This window comes from Hyposmocoma kahamanoa, unplaced genomic scaffold (genome assembly GCF_003589595.1).
Source record: "Hyposmocoma kahamanoa isolate Upper Pololo Valley unplaced genomic scaffold, ASM358959v1 119, whole genome shotgun sequence".
Lineage (NCBI taxonomy): Eukaryota > Metazoa > Arthropoda > Insecta > Lepidoptera > Cosmopterigidae > Hyposmocoma > Hyposmocoma kahamanoa.
The window spans coordinates 1,242,621-1,266,214 of NW_020653409.1; the positions used below are offsets into that span (position 1 = coordinate 1,242,621).

Here is a 23,594-nt window from a genome sequence, read left to right on the forward strand (position 1 = left end):
TCCTGGGAATAACCACAATATATTTAAATTAAAGGTGGGAGAAAGATATGTATGGCCGCCGTTTATTTCTCTTGTGAGTTTGGGTGTAATTTGTGGTTGTCTAGTGCGGGGTTAAGAGCATGTGCAAAAAAAACTATTTCTATAGCCTATTTTGGCGCCCATTTATCATCTAATTAACCGGTTTACGGACTAAAACAATTATTACTAATCATTGACTTACAATTATATGGACGTCGGGTCCGCGCTAAAAAGTGTCCGAACTTATAGGGCGTTAAAATCGTATACAGAGCGTCATTCACGCTTTAGTCTTCGTTTGTTCGACTGACAGCGAAGCAAGCAAAATTAGACAGTACTGCGATGACATTACAATTTAAATTCAACGTTTTAGCTTTTTCATATTCTTTTACATGTCACTACGTTTAAATAGGTTGACTTGATACATTTTTTTCGTGGTTTTTGTATTAGACCCGTCGTCCATTTATTTGTAAGTCAATGTTACTAATATTGGGTTTTCTCTCAGCCTATCATCTGATTTTAATTGTCCAGAATATCCAGATCAGAAAGAACTTAGGAAAAGTTGTTTCCCCAAATGGTCATACTCGAGAATCACGTCCAGAACCTCCCTTAACCACCACCCGGTGGGTCACCAACGTCACCTTATAAGAACTCAATAAATTAGCTCCTCAATATAGGCCATGTAATGAAGTCTATCATTAGAGAGGTGTTCATCAAATTGCATTAAGAAGTCGAGTTGGGCAGTTATAAAATGTACGAAGAATTTTTAGCAATTTATTGATCTTTATTGCCAATAATTCTGAGTAGAAATGTAGCAAACATGAGAACTGTAGGAAATGAAACTATTTTTCCGGATTTAAATCGCGTATATTTTTTTCAAACAAACCGACACGTTTCGGGCCCTTTACATGTCCCATGGTCGTGGTCATGATCACGAAACGTCGGTTTGTTTGAAAAAACAAATATATGCGATTTAAATCCGGAAAAATAGTTTCATTTCCTATGTGTAACAATCGCGAAAACCTAAGAACTCGATATGAGAACTGTAATCAAATAAATTGCAAGTAACATTCCGTTACGCCTTCTCCTGGGGTACCTCCGAGTTATGATCCTGGCATACCTGTTTAGCTTCTTCCACAAAAGACATCTTTTGTTGCAAATACAAAATTCCGTGTGTGTCTTGTATTCAAAAGGAAGGAATTTCTTAAAGGAATAAACAGTATCTAATAGCAAAAGAGTTAATTGTGAAAGAGTCTGTCCAAGGAATTACTGCCACCTTACCTATTTCTGCTGCCAAGCAGTAATGTGAGTTTTACTGCATTCCGGTTTGGAAGGGTGCTGGTGAAGTCACAGGCATATGGGACTTTTCAAATTATGTCTCAGGGTGACGGGCCGCAGTGGCAGTGCCTCTAAGATCTTTGCGATATAAAGCTCTGAGTGACACTGCAACTGTTATGGAAAGGCGTGTCGCTTACCACCAGACTCACGACTAGTTCCCATCACTTGGTATTATAAAAGAAAACCCTTTGTTTGTGTTTTCCTTTTGTTAAATATGATTTGTGTTTTTCTTGTGCAATAAATGATCAAATAAATAATGGATAACAAATCTTATTAGAAGCAGGTATTATTAAAGGCCCCTTTCAATCTCACGATCACACCAATAATTTGGGAATATCATCGATGAAGCCTAAGTCCACAGTCTAACCATTCTCACCTGATTAAATGTAAAGATGTGGACAGGATGACACACGTCCGCCTATAAGATGAGGTCATGACATTAAGGATAACGAAGTATAAGAACTGCAAACAAGGTTCACTCCTGTAATGGATCCTACGTAAATTAGTATAAAATGCCAAAGTATACTTCAAAAGATGGTAATTTTTAACACGTTGTCATGCAACTGTATTCTTGTTCAACACTCGACCAGGAAGGAACTGGAAAGTTCGACTGAACATACATTCTTGTAATACTAACAACTTATAGAATAATAGGTAATTATAAAAAATAAGTTCGTGTGTACACTTTATAACCGACTTTAAAAAAGGAGGAGGTGCTCAATTCGACTGTAGCTTTTGTATATATTTTACGCGATCACTCCATTTGTGAACCGATTTTGATGATTCTTTTTTCACTGGTCAAAGTCAAAGTCGAAGTCAAAGATTATTTATTCCATAGGTAAAATAAATTTACACTTGAAAACGTCACATTTAAGCTACTGCTCGTTCACTACGCTGACCTCCCTGAGAAGAACGAGCAAGAAACTCTAGGGATTGCTCTTTTCAAATAAACTTAAATGCTATGGAATACACTTTGAATCAAATTTGTGTGGATTCTGGAGCCATGTCGTCTTTCCATACATCTTTATCTAACACGTAGTCTTCAATTTTGTAATATGATTTTTCGATCAAAATATTTTTAATGTAGTTTTTAAACTTAGGAAATGATAAACTTAATATATGCTCCGGAATCTTATTGTAAAAACGTATACAGTTCCCCATAAAAGAGTTGTTTACCTTGGTTAAACGAAATCGTGGTACCATGAGTTTGGACTTAGCTCTAAGGTTAATATTATGGATATCTTCTTTCTTATTGAAATTATGTATATTTTTACGGGCATATAAAATATTTGCGTAAATGTACTGTGATGCCACAGTCATGATACCAGTCTCTTTAAACTTTTCTCTGAGAGATACCCGAGAGCCTAGACGGTATAAAGAACGAAGAACGAATCGCTCGTTTTTGCAATACAAATATGGTTTGAATATCTGCCGCTTTACCCCACATGAGAATCCCGTAGGACATTATACTTTATTAGGCTATTATTGAATTGAACTATTTCGCCACTACGCAGGACTTGACACAGGAGATAATAAAAATCGGTTCTCACTACTCAAAGAATATTGAGAGAAAAACGCCTCGAATTGGAGAAATATCAAAATCAACCATTAAAGTAATTGCTCTTTAAGTAAAATTTAGGCGTTATTTATAAAAATGAATGTTCATGCGTGATCAGCCACCCTCAGAGGTGGGTGATTTTCTTCAAAATGGGACCACTATGAAGGTACCCTCTTTCCAACAAAAAAACAATCGTGAAAATCGGTTCACAAATACCGGAGTTATCGTGTAACATACATACAAAAAAAGACACAGTCGAATTGAGAACCTCCTCCTTTTTTGAAGTCGGTTAAAAAGAAGAGTGAGAAACTTCAATCAAACTGCCATATCAACCAATCAGTCGAAAGTGAGTGGATGTGGATTGGACCCTTTTAAACCGACTTCAAAAAAGGAGGAGGTTCTCAATTCGACTGTATGTTTTTTTTTTGTATGTATGCTACGCGATAACTCCGGTATTTGTGAACCGATTTTCATGATTCTTTTTTTGTTGGAAAGGGGGTACCTCCATAGTAGTCCCATTTTATTTTGAAGAAAATCATCCACCTCTAAGGGTGGCTGTTCACGCATGAAGATTCATTTTTATAAATAGCGCCTTAGTTTAATTTAGGAGCAATTATTTTAATGGTTGATTTTGCTATTTCTCCAATTCAAGGCGTTTTTCCGCTACCGAGAACCGATTTTTATTGTCTCCAGTGTCAAGTCATGTATAGTGGCGAACTAGGGGATATTTCAATAAAACTTAGCAAATAGACGTAATTCCACGTACTTTTGAGGTCGGTTTTTTCAGTACTCTGTACTGAGATTATTGTTTAACTACGTCCAATTGATAAGGCGATTTTAACGTAAGGTCACATATGATTTTAAGGCTTTCGTGGTTATTCACTAAATGATTATCACTTGTTACTAATTAATTACATAGTCCCCAAGTATCATCTACGGAACGTCATTAGATACATACATATCACATTTGGTACGAGAAACCATCGAGATCACAAAGTACCAACCTTTGAACTATGAAGATAAATACTGTAGAAGGGATTAGTTAGTACCTATCTGAGCTCAGTCCGCCATTGTCGCTTTGTATGGTATGATTGTGTCTCTAAAATCCCTAAAATCGTAGAAAAATGCCTTATTGCGCTGTTTTGATAATACCCGTAGTTGTATGTCAAATGATCGGTGGGCCTTATTTTAATAAATTTTAAATTTTCTGATTATCTATTCGTTCAGATGTTAATCATTCATTGTAGTCCAGCTACTAGCCGCAAGGTAGCAGCATGTTGAATAAAATTTCAATATAAAATCAAAACGTCGTAACTTGCAATAAAAGTTTGTTACATTTTTTAAATTAGAAACTGTGACCAATAATTATCAACATTCATAGTGTTTACCATTTTGTTTATGTGCGTTTTCGTGTGTGTGCGCAATCGAGGCCTATGGCACTTAGCCGTGGATTTAAACTATCTAGTGCATGGAATCCTGTTCTTAGTGTTTATAAGAATAAGAACAAAAATCGTTTGGCTTCAGTTTCGCGAGTCTATACAGTGAGTGTGGTTTGTCGGAAAAGTGAGTGACAATGGTAACGCTACAAGTAATCGAGATGACGGTAGGCGTCGACAGCGAAAGAGGGTAGACAGATAAGTCTGTTCTTAGGAATTCGCAACGTAGAGAACTGCGACGCGAATTGCTGCGATGCGATGTCGTGCGACAAAGCGTGTCACTGCCACGGCTCGTATAATCATTCCTTCGACTATCGTCAACGGCACTAAACGTATTTTTTAAACTAGGCCGTGACAGGGATCCTTATTTAGTGTTGCACTGCGGTTATTGATTAGCAAAATATAGGAAAAAAACCACAAAGATTAACATGCGTCTTGCGAGCTCGTAGATTTCTGCGATGCGACGTCCTATCGCACTTTTGTGTTTCGACCCTTAAAACTGTCATCTGCCGCTGACCAGTCAACCCGGGAAAATAATAATCTCAGTACAGAGTACTAAAAAAACCGACCTCAAAAGGACGTGAAATTACGTCTATTTGCTAAGTTTTATTGAAATAGCCCCTAGTTCGCCACTATACATGACTTGACACTGGAGACAATAAAAATCGGTTCTCGGTAGCGGAAAAACGCCTTGAATTGGAGAAATAGCAAAATCAACCATTAAAATAATTGCTCCTAAATTAAACTTTTATTGATAAAATTTTATTGAAATATTCCCTAGTTCGCTACTATACAGAACTTGACACTGGAGATAATAAAAAATCAGTTCTCACTACTCAAAGTATATTGAGAGAAAAACGCCTTGAATTGGAGAAATAGCAAAATCAACCATTAAAGTAATTGCTCCTAAATTAATGTTAGGCGCTATTTATGAAAATGAATCTTCATGCGTGAACAGCCACCCTTCGAGGTGGATGATTTTCTTCAAAATGAAATGGGACCACTATGAAAGTACCCTCTTTCCAACAAAAAAAGAATCATAAAAATCGGTTCACAAATACCGGAGTTATCGCGTAACATACATACAAAAAAAAGAACATACAGTCGAATTGAGAACCTCCTCCTTTTTTGAAGTCAGTTAAAAAGAAATCTTATAGTGGTAAGAAACCTGTAATTAGTGATAATCATTTGATCACATATGGCTTTATTATTATGCTTAAACATTTTAAGCGTGTCAGTTGCGTGTGTTACAGACATCTGCATGTAGTTTCGCATCGATTAAAGAAAACGAACGAGGTTTCTCGCGCTCTTGAATCGCAGTAAGCGAGCTCAAATGCATCTAATTGACTCTCAAACGAAGCGTCACAGTCGAAATTTGCAGTAAAACGATTAGATTAGTCCCACGGTGTTTGAAGGAAGCTTAAAGCAAGGATAATTGCGTCGTACGTGCTGAATTTAATTTTATTACTCTTCCGACACCAGTTTGCGTGGAATTGAGTTTTAGATTGGAATTACCAACGTGGAAGCGGGTTCCTTTGACGTCGTTTTTAATCTATCTCTTAGGAATACGAGATAATGTCCCCAAAGGTCCAGAGGACATCAGAAAGCAATTTCTGCCGCCAAACAGTAATCTGCGGCCCGGTTTCGAAACTACAGGCACATGAGGTTTATCAACTTTATGTGATGTTCATATATTCTAGATCACTCGACAGTTTGAAAGCACGCTGCTGGCACTGCTTAAGCATGTCCTAACGATAATGATAATGTAGCCAGGAGAGTAGTAGCCTCCACAGCCTCCATACATCTTGCTTAGTAAGTTTAAAGTTCAAAATTCAAAAGGGTAAAGAAATAGTGGTAATAGATCCAGTTTTATAAATATTCTTTCCGTTTTATTAATATTTGTGACATTTAAAATGTTTATGGCACAAGAGATTTTTGGTAACTTGTAAACGGTTCAAAAAATTTACGAGAAGACGTGTTCGCTGCTGCGATCGGGCAGGCAAAGTAATTAAAGAGCGATTCAAAATTTAAAAACGTTTGCACCCACTGCAATTAGTTAAGAGACGGAATATTAAGCACATTTTCATAACTTGATGATATCATAGGAAATGAAACCATTTTTCCGGATTTAAATCGCGTATATTTGTTTTTTCAAACAAACCGACGTTTCGGGCCCTTTACAGGTCTCATGGTCACGGTTAATTGAGGTGGTACAGTCTTCAACCAGTTATGTCTAATATTAATGCAAACCACCCCATTTTTTCACTATAGTTACTATAGTTATTAATTTAATATCTTATTTTAAATTTTACAAAGAAAACATTCCAATTCACGCTACATTAAGTCTTACAAATTATTTTATTAGATGAATTTTTATTAAGTTCAATTTATTATTAAGTAATAATAGAAATTAGAATAAACTAAAACATAATATTAATTAGTACTGCAGTCTTATGTCTGTTTGGGATTTTTCATCAGAGGAAATACTGGATCCCAAACTGGTGGTACGGAGAAACCATCTTCCCTGTGAAATTATTATTTTTTAATTTCAATGGCCTCTCGCAGCATCCTGGGTAGATGATAACGGACTTCTTTTGCAAGGACCTGGGGTTTGTCAAACTTCATTGAATGTGTAGGTTTATCCATGACATGCTCGCAGACTGGCTCATTTCCTATGTGTAACAATCGCGAAAACCTAAGAACTTGATGATATCAATCAATTGGATAACTTAAGTGTTATGATATAGTATAAATAAATGCTGATTTTATGGTACTATGGTAGTATGATCATATAATGTAAAATCAGATAAAAAGCGGGCAGTTCATAACCCATCATTGTTACATTTGTTGAATTCGAAGCGGTGTGACATGAGTGAGGCTGTGACATGAGGCTATGACATGAGGTGGGGTGTGAGGTGGGACATTTTTATGACATGAGGGGTTGTGACAAACCAACTAAGCGAGTGGTAAAAATGAGTTGCCTCGTGAATGAGTTACTCAACACTAGTATTTTGCATTCGAGGTTAAATTTAAAAATGACCCGAGATAAAGTCAAAACCTTATTAATTGAAAAATATTGAGAGCTCAGAGTATTTTGGATCCTCGTCACACTCAACATTTTTATTAGTTAATAAAACAAGATGGTTGGATTAAATTGTCTGCTTAATCTGACATTGTAAAAACAACAGACTAGACTACAGGCGTATGTTCGTCAGTGAGATAGTATTGTAACGTAATTCTCAAAATAGAATCTTGGATTGTTACATTACAGGCCAGTTCTAGGTGAGGGAGCGCCTTAACAATCTGATTTTGAAGGGTGCTGGTGAAACTACCTATACTCTGTCCAACCATTTGTTTAACTTTTGACAGCTTGAATTCTAATCAATTAGTGATGTCCTAATGCGTTTCCGATTCGATTTTTTATAACAATCGATTTTATTTATGAAGATGTTTAAATCGTGAATGTGAGCGGGTTCATAAAAAATATTGCCTGCTTGGGATCGCGATGTTGCGTTTGACAATTTGTGTACTCAAGAATTTATCATTAATGTTAATGGGGATTCAAGTGATGATTCCCGTTCATATGGAGAAGAAGCCGATTGTTCATTATAATAAACAATAAGAATTTATTATAATTATTTATAATTTGTTTCATTTCATTATAATCTATTAGAGATGTACCAAAATTTATCAACTAGAATAACTTTTGTTACATAGTATTATGTTGGCTCGGTAAATATCGGAGCTAAAGAGCCCGTCGCTTCACAAAAATTAAATGGTTCTGTATTGCATTTTTTGTCTATGGTTGTATTTCAATAATTACGGAACTTCGGAGGCATGCATATGTCAAAATTTAAATAAATAGTTAGTGGTAAGGCAACTGTTACGTGTAGGCGTGTCACCAGTAGCATTACTTGTTTGCTTACACTTTCTTTCCATCTTCTAAGATTGTTTGCCCCATCAATTGGACAGGCTAATAGCTATCCGTTGCATAATAAAATCTGTGGTTGGAGAAAATTAGAGCACTGAAAATAGGTCTGTGAATTTTTAACCTATTCGGATGTCACATTATCGATGACATTAATGACGCGTTGCGTGATATACCACCCCAAAAGTTTATCAGACAGGGCAAAAGTTAATAGCCTCTTCTTAACTGGGTCATTGCGTTATTATTGTCACATTACAAATTTATTAAAAGTGTCAAAGCGGCGAGCCATTAGCGTCGCATTGGTTCCATTATATACCACTTAGCGGCTGTCAGATGTCACGGTAATGGCAACAACGGTGGGGGTGGGGGTTGGGGGTATTTTTAGATTTAATATTATTATGCTAAATATTATTATGCTTGATGTCGAAGAAAAACGTGGTAGGCGAAGTGAAAAGCTACAAGGATCGAAATAAAAATAACGTGAATAATATTAGCCGCAACAATTCTGAATTCATTTCTAAGCACTCAGAACATCCCATCGAGTATATAACCAGAAACAGAGACGAAATTAGGGCCATGCATTCCTGGTTACTCATCAGTGATACATCACTTATAAATATCAAATCTCGTTTGCACTAAAATATAGACAGCACCAACAATTGACCTGTGTGTACGTCTCCGTATATTCCAAAAATATTCTGTATTTATTGTGATAAAGATAATATCTCTAACAATGGCGTGATGTTTCATTCGATGGTGTGAGGAAAAACAGCAAACTATCTAATTATAAAACAAAAGGGAATCACATTTCATCCATTTTCGTCCATTATAGCAAAGCTTAAGTTAACTGGTCGATTTGAAGTGAAACAGTTGACACCCATTGACGACACCCGTCAATTGTTTCGAACTCGGGCTAGCCAATCGGCGCGCAGTTGTCACAGTAATGATATGGCAGAATAGTTTGCAAACAAATTAAATGACATTTCGTCTCTATTTCTGGTTATATACTCGATGGAACATCCAAATTGGAATCAATTTATAAAAGTTCATATCAGACGTGACGGGACAAACAAATCATGCATCTGGTGGTAAGCGATAGGCATGTCCATAACAGTTGTAGTGCTGCTCAGAGCTTTAAATCGAAAAAGTCTATAAGGCACTGCGACTGAGCCCATCACCGTGAGACAAGTTGAAAAGTCCCACGTGCTTGTAATGTCACTAGTACCCTTATCGTTCAAAACAAACTGTATACTGTGTACGGCTGTACTTCTCTAGACGAACTCTTTCCTCTACTGCTATAAAGATTATATAATTTTTTATTTCTTTCGACGTTTTCCAGCCACTTTGCATTTTGTGTATTAAAATGGCCTTACTTAAAAATGTTGATCAAAAACTATTATACCAATTTTGAAACTGGTTTATGGCTGATTAAGTTCCGTAAATTGTTGTTGAAAATTTGAATTTTTAAAACCTGAAAAAATTTTATAAATAATAATATCGCACTGTTAATACAATAGTGTATTAATTAAAAAAAGTGTAGTTTTATTTCAGAATCGATGAAAAACGAATTACTTCTTGTAAAAGATTATTAAATATTATGTGTAGGTTAAAATTAATTACAGACAACTTAGCAATTTCCTACATTGCCAAATATACTTATAAGTAGAACAGAAACATTTCATGTTTTTGGGTAATGACTGTTATGTCCACAACTAGCTTACAAAAAGTTTGTCTAATTTTGAATTAAGCAGATCTTTTAATTGTTTATCTTTCTATTAATATTCTGACAACAGTTGTATTGACGTGTATTTTGAGTTACAACACTATGTAATAGCCGTGCGATATATCTTATTTGTGTTTTAACCCGAACAAAAATGCAAGGTGGTTTGAATTTTTATAAATATTTAAAGAGCAAATTTTACGGCGTCTGAGGTGCACGAAGGTGCCTTCCCGCACAACGTACATTCTTTACTGTACGTCTTGCGCACCCTGAGCAACAGTCTTAGTAGGTACCTTCCGTTGATTGGCAAATCCTTTCTACACGATGGCAAGTATTATAATGTATGCCATTGATACGACAACTTGACGGCATTTGCCAGAATTAATGAGCCTCGGGGCGGTGTAGGCGCATGTTGATCTCAAAATAAACACACAACATACTCTTTATAGCCAATTCCATCAATGTGATATCAATATCAATACTAACTTGTTCAACAGAGCAAATATATATACATAGTGGAACAGATTCATGCATCCAAAAGGAATATTATGGAGCCAGAAATCCAATAATGCTAGTGATCCGTGCAGATTTTGCCCGAGCAGAGATTATGATAGATTATGTTGTGCGCAGAGGGAATAACGTACTGTAATAAAATTAATAATTACCTACATTATTTTTTATTTATTTAGTTCAGGTCACATGACCCATATAATGTATACCTCAAGGACTAACATACATATAATATAATAAAACACTATTTCTAATAAATCTACACGAATCGCTCTTGTCGGCGACGTGTGGTGCGATCTGGCGGCAGGTAAGCGGCCGCGGAATCGCCGATAAAACACTCTTCGACCAAAATTCTTCCTTCATGAAGGTCGGCAAATGTTCGGTCGGCAGTCTCACCACAAACGAATTCACGGCGTGGCGGGACTCCAATCGCTCGATCCTCAGGGATTGTGGAATAAAGCCAAATGGCTTTATGGCTGATTTACTCCACTATCTCCTCAGACTTGTTTATTATTGTTTTTAATTTTCATTTTAATTCATTTTTTTTTGTCTGTTTTTTGTGTAGTTTATTTAGGCCAGCATATGTTATGTTATATTATTTTATAGTATATATATTTTTTATATGTGGTAAGATTTGTCATTGTTTAATGATTGTTTGTTTATTGTGATGTTTAAAAACCTATATATTTTATATTATGTTAAGTTGATGTATGTATATGTTCCTGTTGGTAAAGTGTATGTGCGTTGTAGTGGTATCCTTTCTGTTGTGGTGGCCACAGAATATCAGCGCCGGTCTGTTTCTCCGTGAGCAAACTGGCACATGCTGAGTGGTGACCTTTTTGGTTCCTTATTTTTGTAGTTGTAAAGTAGTTATTGTCAATGTAATGTGGACCAAATAAATATATTTTCTTTCTTTCTTTCTTTCAACTGCGTCTTCCGATTCTCCACCTTTGTGTAGCCGCGATTATACCCTTTGCTCAGTTATCTTTACGCAAGTTTACAATATATGGTAACAAGGAAGTAAAATAAATATTCATTTTATGACTGAGATCCCTATGCATTTATGCAAATGGGTAAACAGAATAAAGACAGTCATGATCTGGGACAAGAGGTCTACCTCGAAATACGATACTACGTGCCTCCGTCCGCAATGAAGCTCATACGTACTACACACATCAGTTTTACGATGAAAGTAACGTCAAAATTCAATGCCATAGCTGTTATGTGACTTTTCAGAGTAAGATATCCACAATTACTTATGACAAATCACAATCTTCAATCATTGCTTCGATTTTCGTGATAGGTCGTTTATGGTGTTTGATTGTCGCTCCCTAATATGTTAACATGACGCAGTCGGAATAAAAATGAACCAATGCAACAGTGTTGACATAAAATATTCTATATTCATCACAAACATAGTCATAACAAACTGATAATTTAATTTATAGTGTTTACGTTCTGTAGATAAAAATGTGCCAGTGGTTTTGCAGACATTTAAATTACAAACGTTGGTACTAAGATGGAAGCCGTATTACCACCACAGCCGCCATTTAAATTTGTTAATAATTTAGAAAACATCACGTCGCGAAACCTTTCTAAGGAATGGGAGAAATGGAAGAATGGTTTCGTGTTTTATTAGGAGTCGCGCGACCTGGCGAAACAATTCAAAAGTAAATTAATATATTTGAACACGTGATTGATGAGCCGCGAGACACGCCTATATTAACTGGGTAAAAAACAAATTTATTTTTGAATGGCTGAACAGATGCTCTAGTTAAAATCAAACATATCCAAGAACCATCTCTACTAAATTAGTCTTGAAAGAAGAAGAAAAAAAAACGCTTAAGACGAGTCCAGCTGTAAAGGTACGTACGATACTACAAACATACATAGAGACCCAGATATAAACTTAAATCTTATAACTCCCCTCTTTTTGGATCGGGGGTTAAAAAGGGAGGGTCCAATCCCATTTCAGACTGGGTGTATTGCTCCCTTAACAATCCAGTCATCGAACGCAGTATTGTATCGCGCACTTGGTTAATGCGTTTACAGTCCAGAATGCTGCATTCCATGGCATCTGGTAGATCTTGTGCTTGGACTTCTGGAACTCGGTCAGTGACTATTGTACACTACAGTATGAATACTAAATAGTAATTTAAGTACATTAAAGTAAATGCCTTATATATAGGCATCAATCATGTCACATAAAAAATGTCCTTTCTGCATCCAAAATATTCTATATCAATACGTGAACCAATATCAGGTTTATTGCAATGGGACTCATTCAGTTGCACATGAACACGATGAATCAAAGCGATATTTACCGGGTAGGCGTTGGCGGTCACTTTTGAAGTCTCCACATCCTTCCAGTTGATGGCTTTAGCTACGGTTTCATCGCTTTTTCTTGCGTAGTGTGTAATCAAGGAATATTGAATTTACTTAATCGTATTCAATTTGCTAGAGTATTCTATTAACTTACCTGTTAATTTCATTTTATACGCTAGCCGAAAAAGAAAGCTCGCTGGTGTACATACAGATATACTTGTTTAGATCCTATTTTATTTTCTATTTTGAAAATTAGGGGTTTAGGATGGATTTGCTTTGGTATCGACCAAAGCAAATCCATCCTAAGCTTTTATCTTATTTGAAATCTCCATGTCATCTACAAGTAAAAACAAAATTGATATATTCCTACCATAGTCAAAACTTTAATGACAACTCTCTTAAAACCAAAACTTCACAAATTCTACTTCTTCTTTTTCACTACTTCTATCTTCTTTGCCGCAGCAGCTTCTTGTACTTTCTTCTTAGCGGTAAGTGTAGCTTCATGAATTTCTCTTGTTATCGCCTCATCTCTTTCTTCAAGGGCTTCAGCTAGGTCGGGTTGCCATGTACCATCTATAACATCGTCATTTAAATAACGCACACACTCAACATAGCCCCGCACTAGGGAAACCCTGTGTCGCGGGTGCCATGGACACACATATAGACAACCACAAATTACACCCAAACTCACGAGAGAAATAAATGTAGGCCATACAAACATTTCTCCCGGCCCGGGAATCGAACCTGGGACCTCTGCGTGGCTGTCGGCATGGTAACCGTTCGGCCACGGAGGCAGTTTGTCATTCAAGCGTTTAAGCTTCAACTATACATACCAACGTAGATCTCTATGCAAAAAATTGCCTGTGTGCTCTCGTAAACAAATTATTATGTTTATATAACTAAAATAATAAAAAAATACACACCACATTGTTGAGTTCCAAACTAGGAATTCCCTCTACTATAAATGCTGAGATTTAGCAATGTAAGTCACTCCAGGGCACTACCCACAAACAATAGAACAACACCAGAACCAATTTAGATAAGTTTCTTTCCCAAATTGGTCCTACCAGAAATTGAATCCGGGATATCCTCCTCCTGCGTCCACAGTCCAAATCGTTGGACCGAAGTCGTGGATGGCCAGTTAGTATGACAATAGATAAACACGGGTATTACATAGCCACCGTTGTTCAAGGTCGTCTGCAGCACCAAATAAGTCACAGATACGTTGCCTTATGGAAGGAGATTCCCGTGGTTATTGAAAGACCACACATTATATCGTTCAAGAATGCTTTTAAAGGCAGGGAAAGACTGAAATGTAACGTTTGTTACATTTTGATTGAAAGGTCAAAGCTACGGAATGAGGGGCACAGGACACTAATTTTGCAGCAGTGTAAATATCCCATCCATTTAATAATTCTTACTTAGCGAATATGTACAAAATGACACGCGTGATGTGGGCGTATAGACCAAAATGTAAAATCTCGTGGATCTGTCACCAATAGTGAAGTTTTACGACTAATTGGATAGAAGCGAAAGCTTTTGCAAATGCCTCATTGTTAATCTCAACAGACACAAACACCTGCAACTCACAATAATTATAAGGTCTCTGGTAAAAGGAAAGGAGTTTGTAGACATGGCTATGGAACGTACGAGATTGTACTGGAATTGCGAGTACTGCCCAACCCAACTGTTTAAGCTTGCCCGATATAGGGACATATTATGCTGAGCTGCCTTCACTAATTGCATAGGCAGTTTAAGAAGAAGAAGAAAATAACAAACCACTTACCCACAAGAAGTTTTTCCAGTAAAATGATCCTGCGTTTCTGTCCCCCCAACACATGAACGTCATTGTAATTTTGCAATTCAGTCATGCGTTCTAAGGCTGCTTCAAGGTGCTCGGTTCGCTGTGCTTTGGCTACATCTACCATTTCTGGTGCCAGTAAGAGACTGAAATTGGATTAACAGATTGTTATAGGATGAACAAGCAGACTATTGCCTAAAGTATAGAAAATATATTTGGCCTGATGGTCTACTTTTTATTAAGATAAAAAATTGCTCCCTTAATTTTGTTTCGTTATTACCACCATTTGCCATCGGTAAGGACTCTTTATTGGTGGAATATATATATATATAGGTCGGATATATATATATATCCGATCAACGGCACCAGGCGCTCATTACGAGGACAAAAGCACCTAAACACGCGTTCAGAGAGATGAAAATAACGTTGCCCGCCGTAGGCAGTCGCGCGGAGCCGAATGCTCATAAATAAAAGACTTATATGAGCGCTTGTGCCGACGCCGGCGCACTCGGCGGTAGGCACTTATCATAACCTTAAGCGAGTGACGCAGCCCTGACTTTACGCTTGTTGCAAGCTCATAAACGTACTAGATGGTAAATACGTCAACCTGCCACTAGATGGAGTTGTTTTGTAAACAATATCTGCCACGAATGGGTGGTGCTGTTTATGATTGTTAATAATTAATATGGATAGAAGAATAGTTACCATAATAATTGTAAAATGGCAATACTGTTTAGAGAAAGAGATGATTTGAATATAAGAATTATATAAGACGTGCTCTGTATATAAGTTGTGATTATTTTTACCTGTTTGCGTTTTTTAAAATAAACCGTTACGCCACTCGTTCATATATTCATTTCTGGCACTCCTATATATCATTTTGTACAACAGGAACCATAATAATTATAATATAATGGCAACACTAGCTTAATTTAGATGACTGTCTTATATACAAACGGTGTTATAAATTCAGATTATGCTATTTTTCATATGCTATATTTCATTTTTATGCAATTAGTTTTCAAAAACCTCCTTTGTTTTTGGTTCCAGGTTCAGTTTATAACATTTATTATCTTTATCGCGAGTGGACGTAATGTATAATATTGGAAAAAAAATATTTACATAGTTGGCTAGTGTTTCTCAAACTTTTCGGTCTCTCTATAAAATCAAAATTATATATTCAATTAGAAACTACATTATACTTACGTTTCACTTTCTACCAGCTCCTTTGTGCATAGAGGTACAAAACATAGAGACACAAACTTGTCTCGTAATTGGTCAGGCATCGTATAGTAAAGGAATTCGTCTTCTCCTTCTAATTCTTCCACTAAAATCACATAAAACTTCTTAAAGAAAGTAGTTTTTTATTTTATATTTTTTATTTCTTTTTTAGAGTATGAAAAAATTTGATAAAATCGCTCCACCTGTTTTCGGGACAATCGAGTACTATAAAATCAACATACATACAAAAAGCTGAACTACGGAAAGGTCGGTAAAAAATAAGCTACGATTCAATAAACCTTTAGATTCCTATTCTTTCTATTGACTGTACAATCCTGAGCAGTTGTTCTTGCTTTACTTACATTCATCAACTTTCCATATAAGCTCTTCTGTTCTTCTCACTGGCGTGCATTCCAGCGTTTTTAAGAACGTTCTCGATAACGTTCAGAACGTTCAGATGAAATATCTGAGAATGACTTCCGTGGCCGATCTCTTCCAATGTTGCCTTTCACGATGGCTCTACATATATTCATAATTACTCTTTCATCCACTCTAAGTGTCCAAATCATTTCAACTTGCTTTATTTTTGTCACTGCGTCCTCTTTCAAACCACATAGCTATCACAGTGTTATTTACGCTATCACACAACCGCAAATAATATTTTTTCTAATGAATTCCCTAACCTAATTTCTGCTGTATTCCCTCTGATCCCCTCTGTTACATCTACAACAATAGGGTGTCTACTTTCAAAGGGACTGACAATACAATTAAAAATAGCGTAAAAGAACAGGGACAAATTAAGCCTTTTCTTAATACTAAAATGTTGTAGGTTTTAAAACCCCTTTGCTAATGTTTATACAGTAAAATTTGTACTTACGAATCGTATCAGATACAGGTGTAGGACCTTGAACGGTTCCAGCTTCTGTAAATTTTTTTTTTTTTTAAATGAAATTTTTCTGGGATCTGTATCGTGTATGATTTGTAATTTAAATCACCGTTTTGGACTCTTTGTCGTCTCATAGTCATGGCCACTGTTCTGAACTATACTTACAAAAGGCATTATAATACCTAATAATAATAGTATTCAAATACCTTGTTTTTAATTTACCAAAAAACATTCCAATTTACGCTACATACGATTTGCAAAATATTTTATTTAAGGGCGCGTTCCCATTGTGTCGTAACGTTTTGTTTATCATTGGACGACTGTCGCATTTAGCCTGTTCCTATATCACGACTATCTGCCGTGACTGTGTCGTGGACGTTTATTTATTGTTGAACGACTGTCGTGTCTAGGCTGTTCCCTAGTGGGAATCTAATGATTGTGACGACAATTCATCGGTTCACGGCAGCCGCCTTGTCGTTTGCACGACAAAATAACGACGATAATACTTATCGTCAGACGACTGTCGTTATAGCTCTTCCCATTGTCACGACAGTCTGTCGTCGTAACGTCAAAAACATCATGAACGTGAACGACAGTTAATCATGTTGTTCTATGTGTGAACAACTTCATTTAAATATACAAGCCAGGGCACTTTAAACTGCACGACTGTCTGTCGTCACGACATAATGGGAACACTACGAATTTTTGACAAAATTAAATTTATTAATTAAAAGGACAATATAAATGAAATAGAATATACTAATGAGTATTACAGCAGCCTTATGTATGCTTGGGATTTTTCATTAAGGGGATTACGAGATCACAATCCGGTAGTTCGGAGAAACCATCTTCCCTGTTGGAATCAGAATGCTTTTAATACAATCTCAATCAGTCGTGACCATGGAACCTGTAAAGAGTCCGAAATGCTGGTTTCTTTGAATAAATAAGTTTCATTTCCAAAGAAATCCTAATAATTTCATAAACACATATTACTTTTTCGATATTTAGCTCACTGCTCGTGTAAGGTAGACATAGGTCGCCACAAGTGGTCGTGGTATAGTGTTTTCGTTTCCGGTATTTACATTAGTCCTTTTATAACCGCTCACGCGATGCGCTCATCCTACCGCAAAATGGCGGCTATTTGGTTTCGCAAATTAGAAAAGGATTCAGTTTAAATACAAGTTTTTAAAAATAAAAATTATTATTCTGCATTGCTAAATAAATACCCTCCGTACTACCAACAAAAACATCTCAAATAAAATGCAGTAACACACCGCAAATCCTGCAATTTGAAAAGCACTAATTAAATTTTTGGTGTACTTGGGTAAATATGATTTTTCCGTTTGAGTGGTTCTAATGTTTGCCATGAAATTACTCCTTAAAGTATAGTTTATAAACATTTATATTCAGGGTAAACTTAAAAAACGCAACTTACGGTATGTTTTCAATAAATAAACACCGACATCACCAGCCCAAACAATAATACACACGATTGTCGTGACGTATTTTTGAAGTTGTTTATTTTTTTAAATGACAGACCCAGGCATTAAAATCTTTATGGTTTGCTAGAGTAGGTACCGAAATAGCAATTAGTATTAGTTCTTTTACCTGTTATAACTTCGATATCCGATAAATCGGTATAAAATCATCACCGGCACCTCTAGGTGTGGTATGCTTCCAGAGACGCATGAATCGCGTGAGCGGATAAGTGCTGTTAAGTGCCATTTCACACTAAGCGACTAGCCGCGAACTACCGCAATCGGCTAGTTTTACTTCAGAGTAGCGGCCGTGTCAATGGGTACGGTACAATGACTTATTTGAATAAATAATTAGTTGGCCACGACCGTGCCGCTGTCAGCGGCAGCTTAGTGCTGCTCGACGAGCGGCAAGAATGAATATATTAAAATGTATTGTGCGCGATTTTCGCAAAGCATTTTATAGCAGAGGCGCGAGAGGCTAGGTGCGGCGGGAAAAACTGTACGGGCGAACGAAGGAGATGTCACAATCCAGAGCGGTACTGACAGCAGTCGCAGAAACAAAATATTTTATATGTATAATTCGGAGCGGAATTTTTCTGCATTGGTGACAACCCTTCTAGATTTGATATGGTGTTTCAAATGTACATTTAAGTATTGAGAAATACAATCAAAAGTTTATATGGTCATTCGCGTGTATTTACGAAATTTATCATGATATTTTCTGTATTCTTCGCACAAGTTACAGTATTCGCCATATTTATACCGTTCTTTATTCAATTTGTTAATTCCTTCGTATTCAAAATATATTATTTAAAATACGAACTACTTTCGAGGAAAGAAGCGCTACTTTAGATAGCGCCATGTAACGCCGTAAAGGGTTAACCTGTCAATAGTTCGAAATGACATTTTCCAGAAATAAAGTTTGCTCAAATTTTCATAACCTCGAAAGTAATTTTGAGAGGAAAATGTTTTTCTTTTAATCGAGTCTTTCGATAAACGTTATAATTCGGTTTTCGGTGTAATGAAAATTCGAACAAACGTTATTTCCGAAAAAAGATTTCCGAAGAGGTTCTAGCCGCTTAAGTGGAAAATGCGTGTAATCTAGGCTTCTCAATCTGATGAATGTGTTAAGGTTAAATGGAATAGGGAACATTTCCATCGGGACAAGCTAAGAGATTCCCCACACTAGCGCCTTTCGACCATCAGCGTACACACACCACATGCACACCATCACAGAGCGTCACTGCGACGCAACGCCAGCACTGAGCGACTGCGCCCTGCGGAATAATGCCGAAAGTTGGGTATACGCAGCTGGAGTTACGTCGCCGCCATGCGAACGTTTAGGCTCGAAAAACGCTAATGCGGAGGGTCTCTCAAAGGTTTCAGGATGCTTACTTGATTCTTCTTCTAGATACTCTTCTACGAAGCCTTCCTGTGAAGTTGTAAAAAGAATTTCGATTATATGGGAGATATTGATCAAATAACGAGACTTGCTTGAGGTTTGGAGGTATGATCCTAAGAAGAATACCTATTATGCGGGATAAATTCCTTATATGTATTTATAGCGAGCCTCCCCGCAAAGACATACTAGCTGTGTTGCCTGAGCATCTTTAGGGAATAATAGTTGGAATCCTAAAGTATAAGTGGTCCTTTTGTAACATTCATCTATACATGTATGTGTATAGTTTTTCTCAAAAAATACTACTACGTCGACAAATTGGAGGACAAGATGAAATTGGAAGAGTAAAGCATTTCTTACATACTGTTTGCCTCGTGATATTTTTAAATGATATGATTTAGATAATGGCTAATATAAATATTTGAAATTGACTGTACTTCACCAACTGCATGAGTGCTCGCAGGTTTTGTTTGAATCATTGAGGCCAGGAATTCTTCTCGAAATTCTTGTCTGAAAGCAACATTTGTTAGTTTACATCATGTACGGACAACGGCACATCAGAGCACAGTGCAACAGAATAAGATACGACAATGTGTAGCTTGATATGCTGGCGTGTGTACATTAATTATTATAATCAATGATTGCGTATTTTGAATAGCTTTACCAGTATAGGTTACATAATGTTGCAGGTGCTTCAATAGATTCCGAGCTTGTTCCGAGGAATTTGGTATTTTATAACGGAAGTGAGATGTTTTATTTATGTTGTACCTTTAAAAAGGTTCTGTTCACAACATAGACCGATAGTGCAGTATAGGTTAAGTAATGTTTCAGAAGTAAAGGATGTCCTTAAAATAAGTAAATTTAAATCATTATTTTGAAAACCCGCGATTCAAACCGGCAAACAAAAAAAAACAAAAAAAGTCACCATCTATCTATCCTACCAGTCGTCGAGATCTCCAACGAGTACATACTCGGTGGGTCTACCTTTAATAAAGAATAGTTCTTTATATCCTTAGAATAATAACGCATAGAAACCTAGTCCGCACACGCTAAGTGAGGCAATTTGAAGCGCGCCCAAAGGGCCTACACGAGCGGGCGGACCGTCAGTGCTCAAGGTCAATCTGCACCGCGAACAGCTCCAGAATTTTAGCTAAAAATGACGAAATGTGCGGTGAATGAGTGTAAAAATACGTCAGACAAACATAAAATAGATACTAACATCACATTCCACAAGTAAGTAACGCGTTTCAACTTGTATTTTTGAATAAATAATCACTAAAACCGAAAATTAACCTACTACTAAAACTAGCCTACATGAATTTGATTTTTGCCTCACTTGTGACAGGTCGTTTGATGTGAAACTATCATTCTATTTCTATGAGTTATTATTCTAAGTTTATATCCATCTTTCTGCTTCATTGTCAGGCCCTAGTAACCATCTGTAAGCCAACTTAGTCTGTCTTTTTCGAAGACGGAGTAAAATGACATTTGCAGGGTTCCCAGTTTTTGTGAAATTTTATATAGTCATGTATAGTCATGTAGTTGTTGTCGACAGTTTTATCGATAGATTATGAAAGAAGGTAAAATATTGCAAAAATTGTCTGGATTGTGAATGTTACGACGTTGTGATTCAAAAATGTATTTTCTCAAAATAATTATATCACCTAAATGAGAAACTTACATACAGTAACATTACAAAGCTATAAACATAGCATTTCGTATGACAAGCGTGAAATGGAAACAATCTATGTAATGCAAATATAACATTTTTAAGAGGTGGGTAGTTTTGACTCAACCAACATAACATAATGGGCAATAATACCGTGCGTTCGCGCAAGCGTAGTCTACACAGATTGGCAATAACTAGATGTGTCAAGAAAAAACGTACGACGTCGTCCTAGATTACTAATTGCATTATTTCGTTCTTTATTCTTATTTTGACTGTTGACCTGCTAGCATCGAAACTAATTTTTATTCACATTTTAATAAAGACAGGCGGATTTGATAATGTATATTAAACTAAAAAACTTTAAAATACCTTTTTGTATTTTTAATGGACATAGTTCTAAATGTAGTGAAATTATGTATTAAATTATGCAAACTGACAATTCAAATGAACCAGTGCTAAATTCGGTTGATTATTGCATAAGCGTAATTAACATTCAATCAATAGTCTATAAAATAGTTACTGCAATCTGTTAGTTAAATATATCACTGCTAGGTTCTTTAGGACTTTGATTATTCCTATCAAGAAAACACTAATCAAATCTTAACTCTTTTTATTTCGTATTAATCTTACTGACCAGGGGGGTGATTCACGTAATCAAACCGTTACAATATCGTAGAGATTTAGTCGTCGAACTTATTTTTCGTATTCACGTGTGACAGTGAACGTAAACGAGTCCAATTTTAAAGTCGTTCGATCCAAATGTCGTTAGAACCTAGTCTGGTATATGAATCGAACTTGAATCGACTCTAAACGACAAGTCATACGTATTTTGCTAAAATTTTGACAGTTCTTTCAATAGACTTTCGACGACTAAATGTCAAATTTCACAATCCAAGATGTCGTCCATTAGTCGTTACGTTTCTATTCTACTCATATCAACGTTCGTACACTTGCGGCGTCTATTTAGATCTATGGAAACATCACGCACAAAGTAATTTTATTTTTGTTATTTTATGCTATACTGACCTTATTTCTTCGCCTTTCATATTTCTGCCAGGTTGCTTCGCTTCCCAAGATCTTCTTGCAATTGCAAACAGCAGATCCCTGTCATCGTCCCTCTTTAAAAAGGCCCCTCCACCGACAGAAGTCGAGCACTCCAGCTCCGTATACGGATCATCCGGTAGCGGCTGATGTACTGTGATTATTGGAATATCTTGATCAACGTTTTCTTTCAACTTAGCATCCGTTTTATCTTTCTTTTCTTTCGCTGTGCTGGGCTGACAAAATAAAGATGGAATAGACGGAATTAACCATTGGGCGAATTGCCGACTTTGCTCATCCCATAGTTTGGACCAATTAGGTGGGTAGGACCAATTTGCGAAATGGATCTTTCTAAATTGGTTCTTGTTAAGATAGTGTTGTGAATTTGGTGGCTCTGGTGCTCATAGTACATGCAATTTCCTAGTTTGAGACCAGTGCCTCTACTATGAGTTTACAGTAACCGCTGTTGCTGGCGACAGTGTTAATTATTTGCATACAAAATGACAATCTTGTGTCCGCTAGGGGCGTTGTTCCATTTGCAATACAAAATTGTCAAACATTTTACTAAGTCACTAGCAACGACCGTCTCTGTAATCTTATGGTAGAGGTCCAGGTGCCTGGCGTGGCTGTCTGGCACATTGTTATTATTGTTAATGTAAGTTTCGAAGCAGTGACTAAATGCTCGTCAAGGTTCCATTTTGAACCAATCAACTCACACCACTTAAATGTTGTTTCGTCCCTACCATATAATCAACGAACTTTTTGTATGAACTAACGAAGGTCAAAAAGGACGTTCACTTTTGAAATGTACTTCCAAAAGAAACTACTACTGTTTAGCGATTAATGCAATTACTCCTGTAAACCAGTAACCTATTGCCAATATATTACAGTCGTCTATCGTGTATCGTCTTTAATTTTACGAGGTCGTTGAGATCCTGTACATGTTGTACTTGGATCTGGTGGCTACATTATTAGTACCGTCTCAGTCTTAAATGAATTAGATATTATATAATTTATATATATACAGGGTGTAAATTTGAGACGGGGCAGCAAGGCCAGCTACCTTAATCGTTGTAGTTACAGGAAAACGGTTCTAGAAGACTACCCATGAATTTTGAAGATATTTTGATTAGCATTCACAGATTTTCAAAAAATGGCACAGTCAGCAAGATAAAAGGCAATTTGTACAAAACTTTTTTTTAGGCCATTCGATCCGGTCTCTGGTAAGGATCAATAGTCTCTATGGGACCAAATGAGGTAAGAGTACTC

General features: G+C 36.5%; 1 protein-coding gene across 1 annotated transcript in view; it reads right to left on the reverse strand.

Annotated features, from left to right (window-relative positions):
- Positions 1–13,251: 13,251 nt before the first annotated feature.
- The window catches only part of LOC113239986, a 47,745-nt gene continuing 37,402 nt past the window's right edge, over positions 13,252–23,594 (reverse strand). The window contains exons 19-25 of the mRNA XM_026477177.1: positions 22,311–22,561; positions 20,053–20,125; positions 19,612–19,648; positions 16,730–16,774; positions 15,838–15,958; positions 14,617–14,777; positions 13,252–13,403 (exon numbers count right to left, since the gene is read on the reverse strand). Coding sequence (XP_026332962.1) covers positions 13,252–13,403; positions 14,617–14,777; positions 15,838–15,958; positions 16,730–16,774; positions 19,612–19,648; positions 20,053–20,125; positions 22,311–22,561 — 840 coding nt within the window. The remainder of the gene's footprint in view (positions 13,404–14,616; positions 14,778–15,837; positions 15,959–16,729; positions 16,775–19,611; positions 19,649–20,052; positions 20,126–22,310; positions 22,562–23,594) is intronic.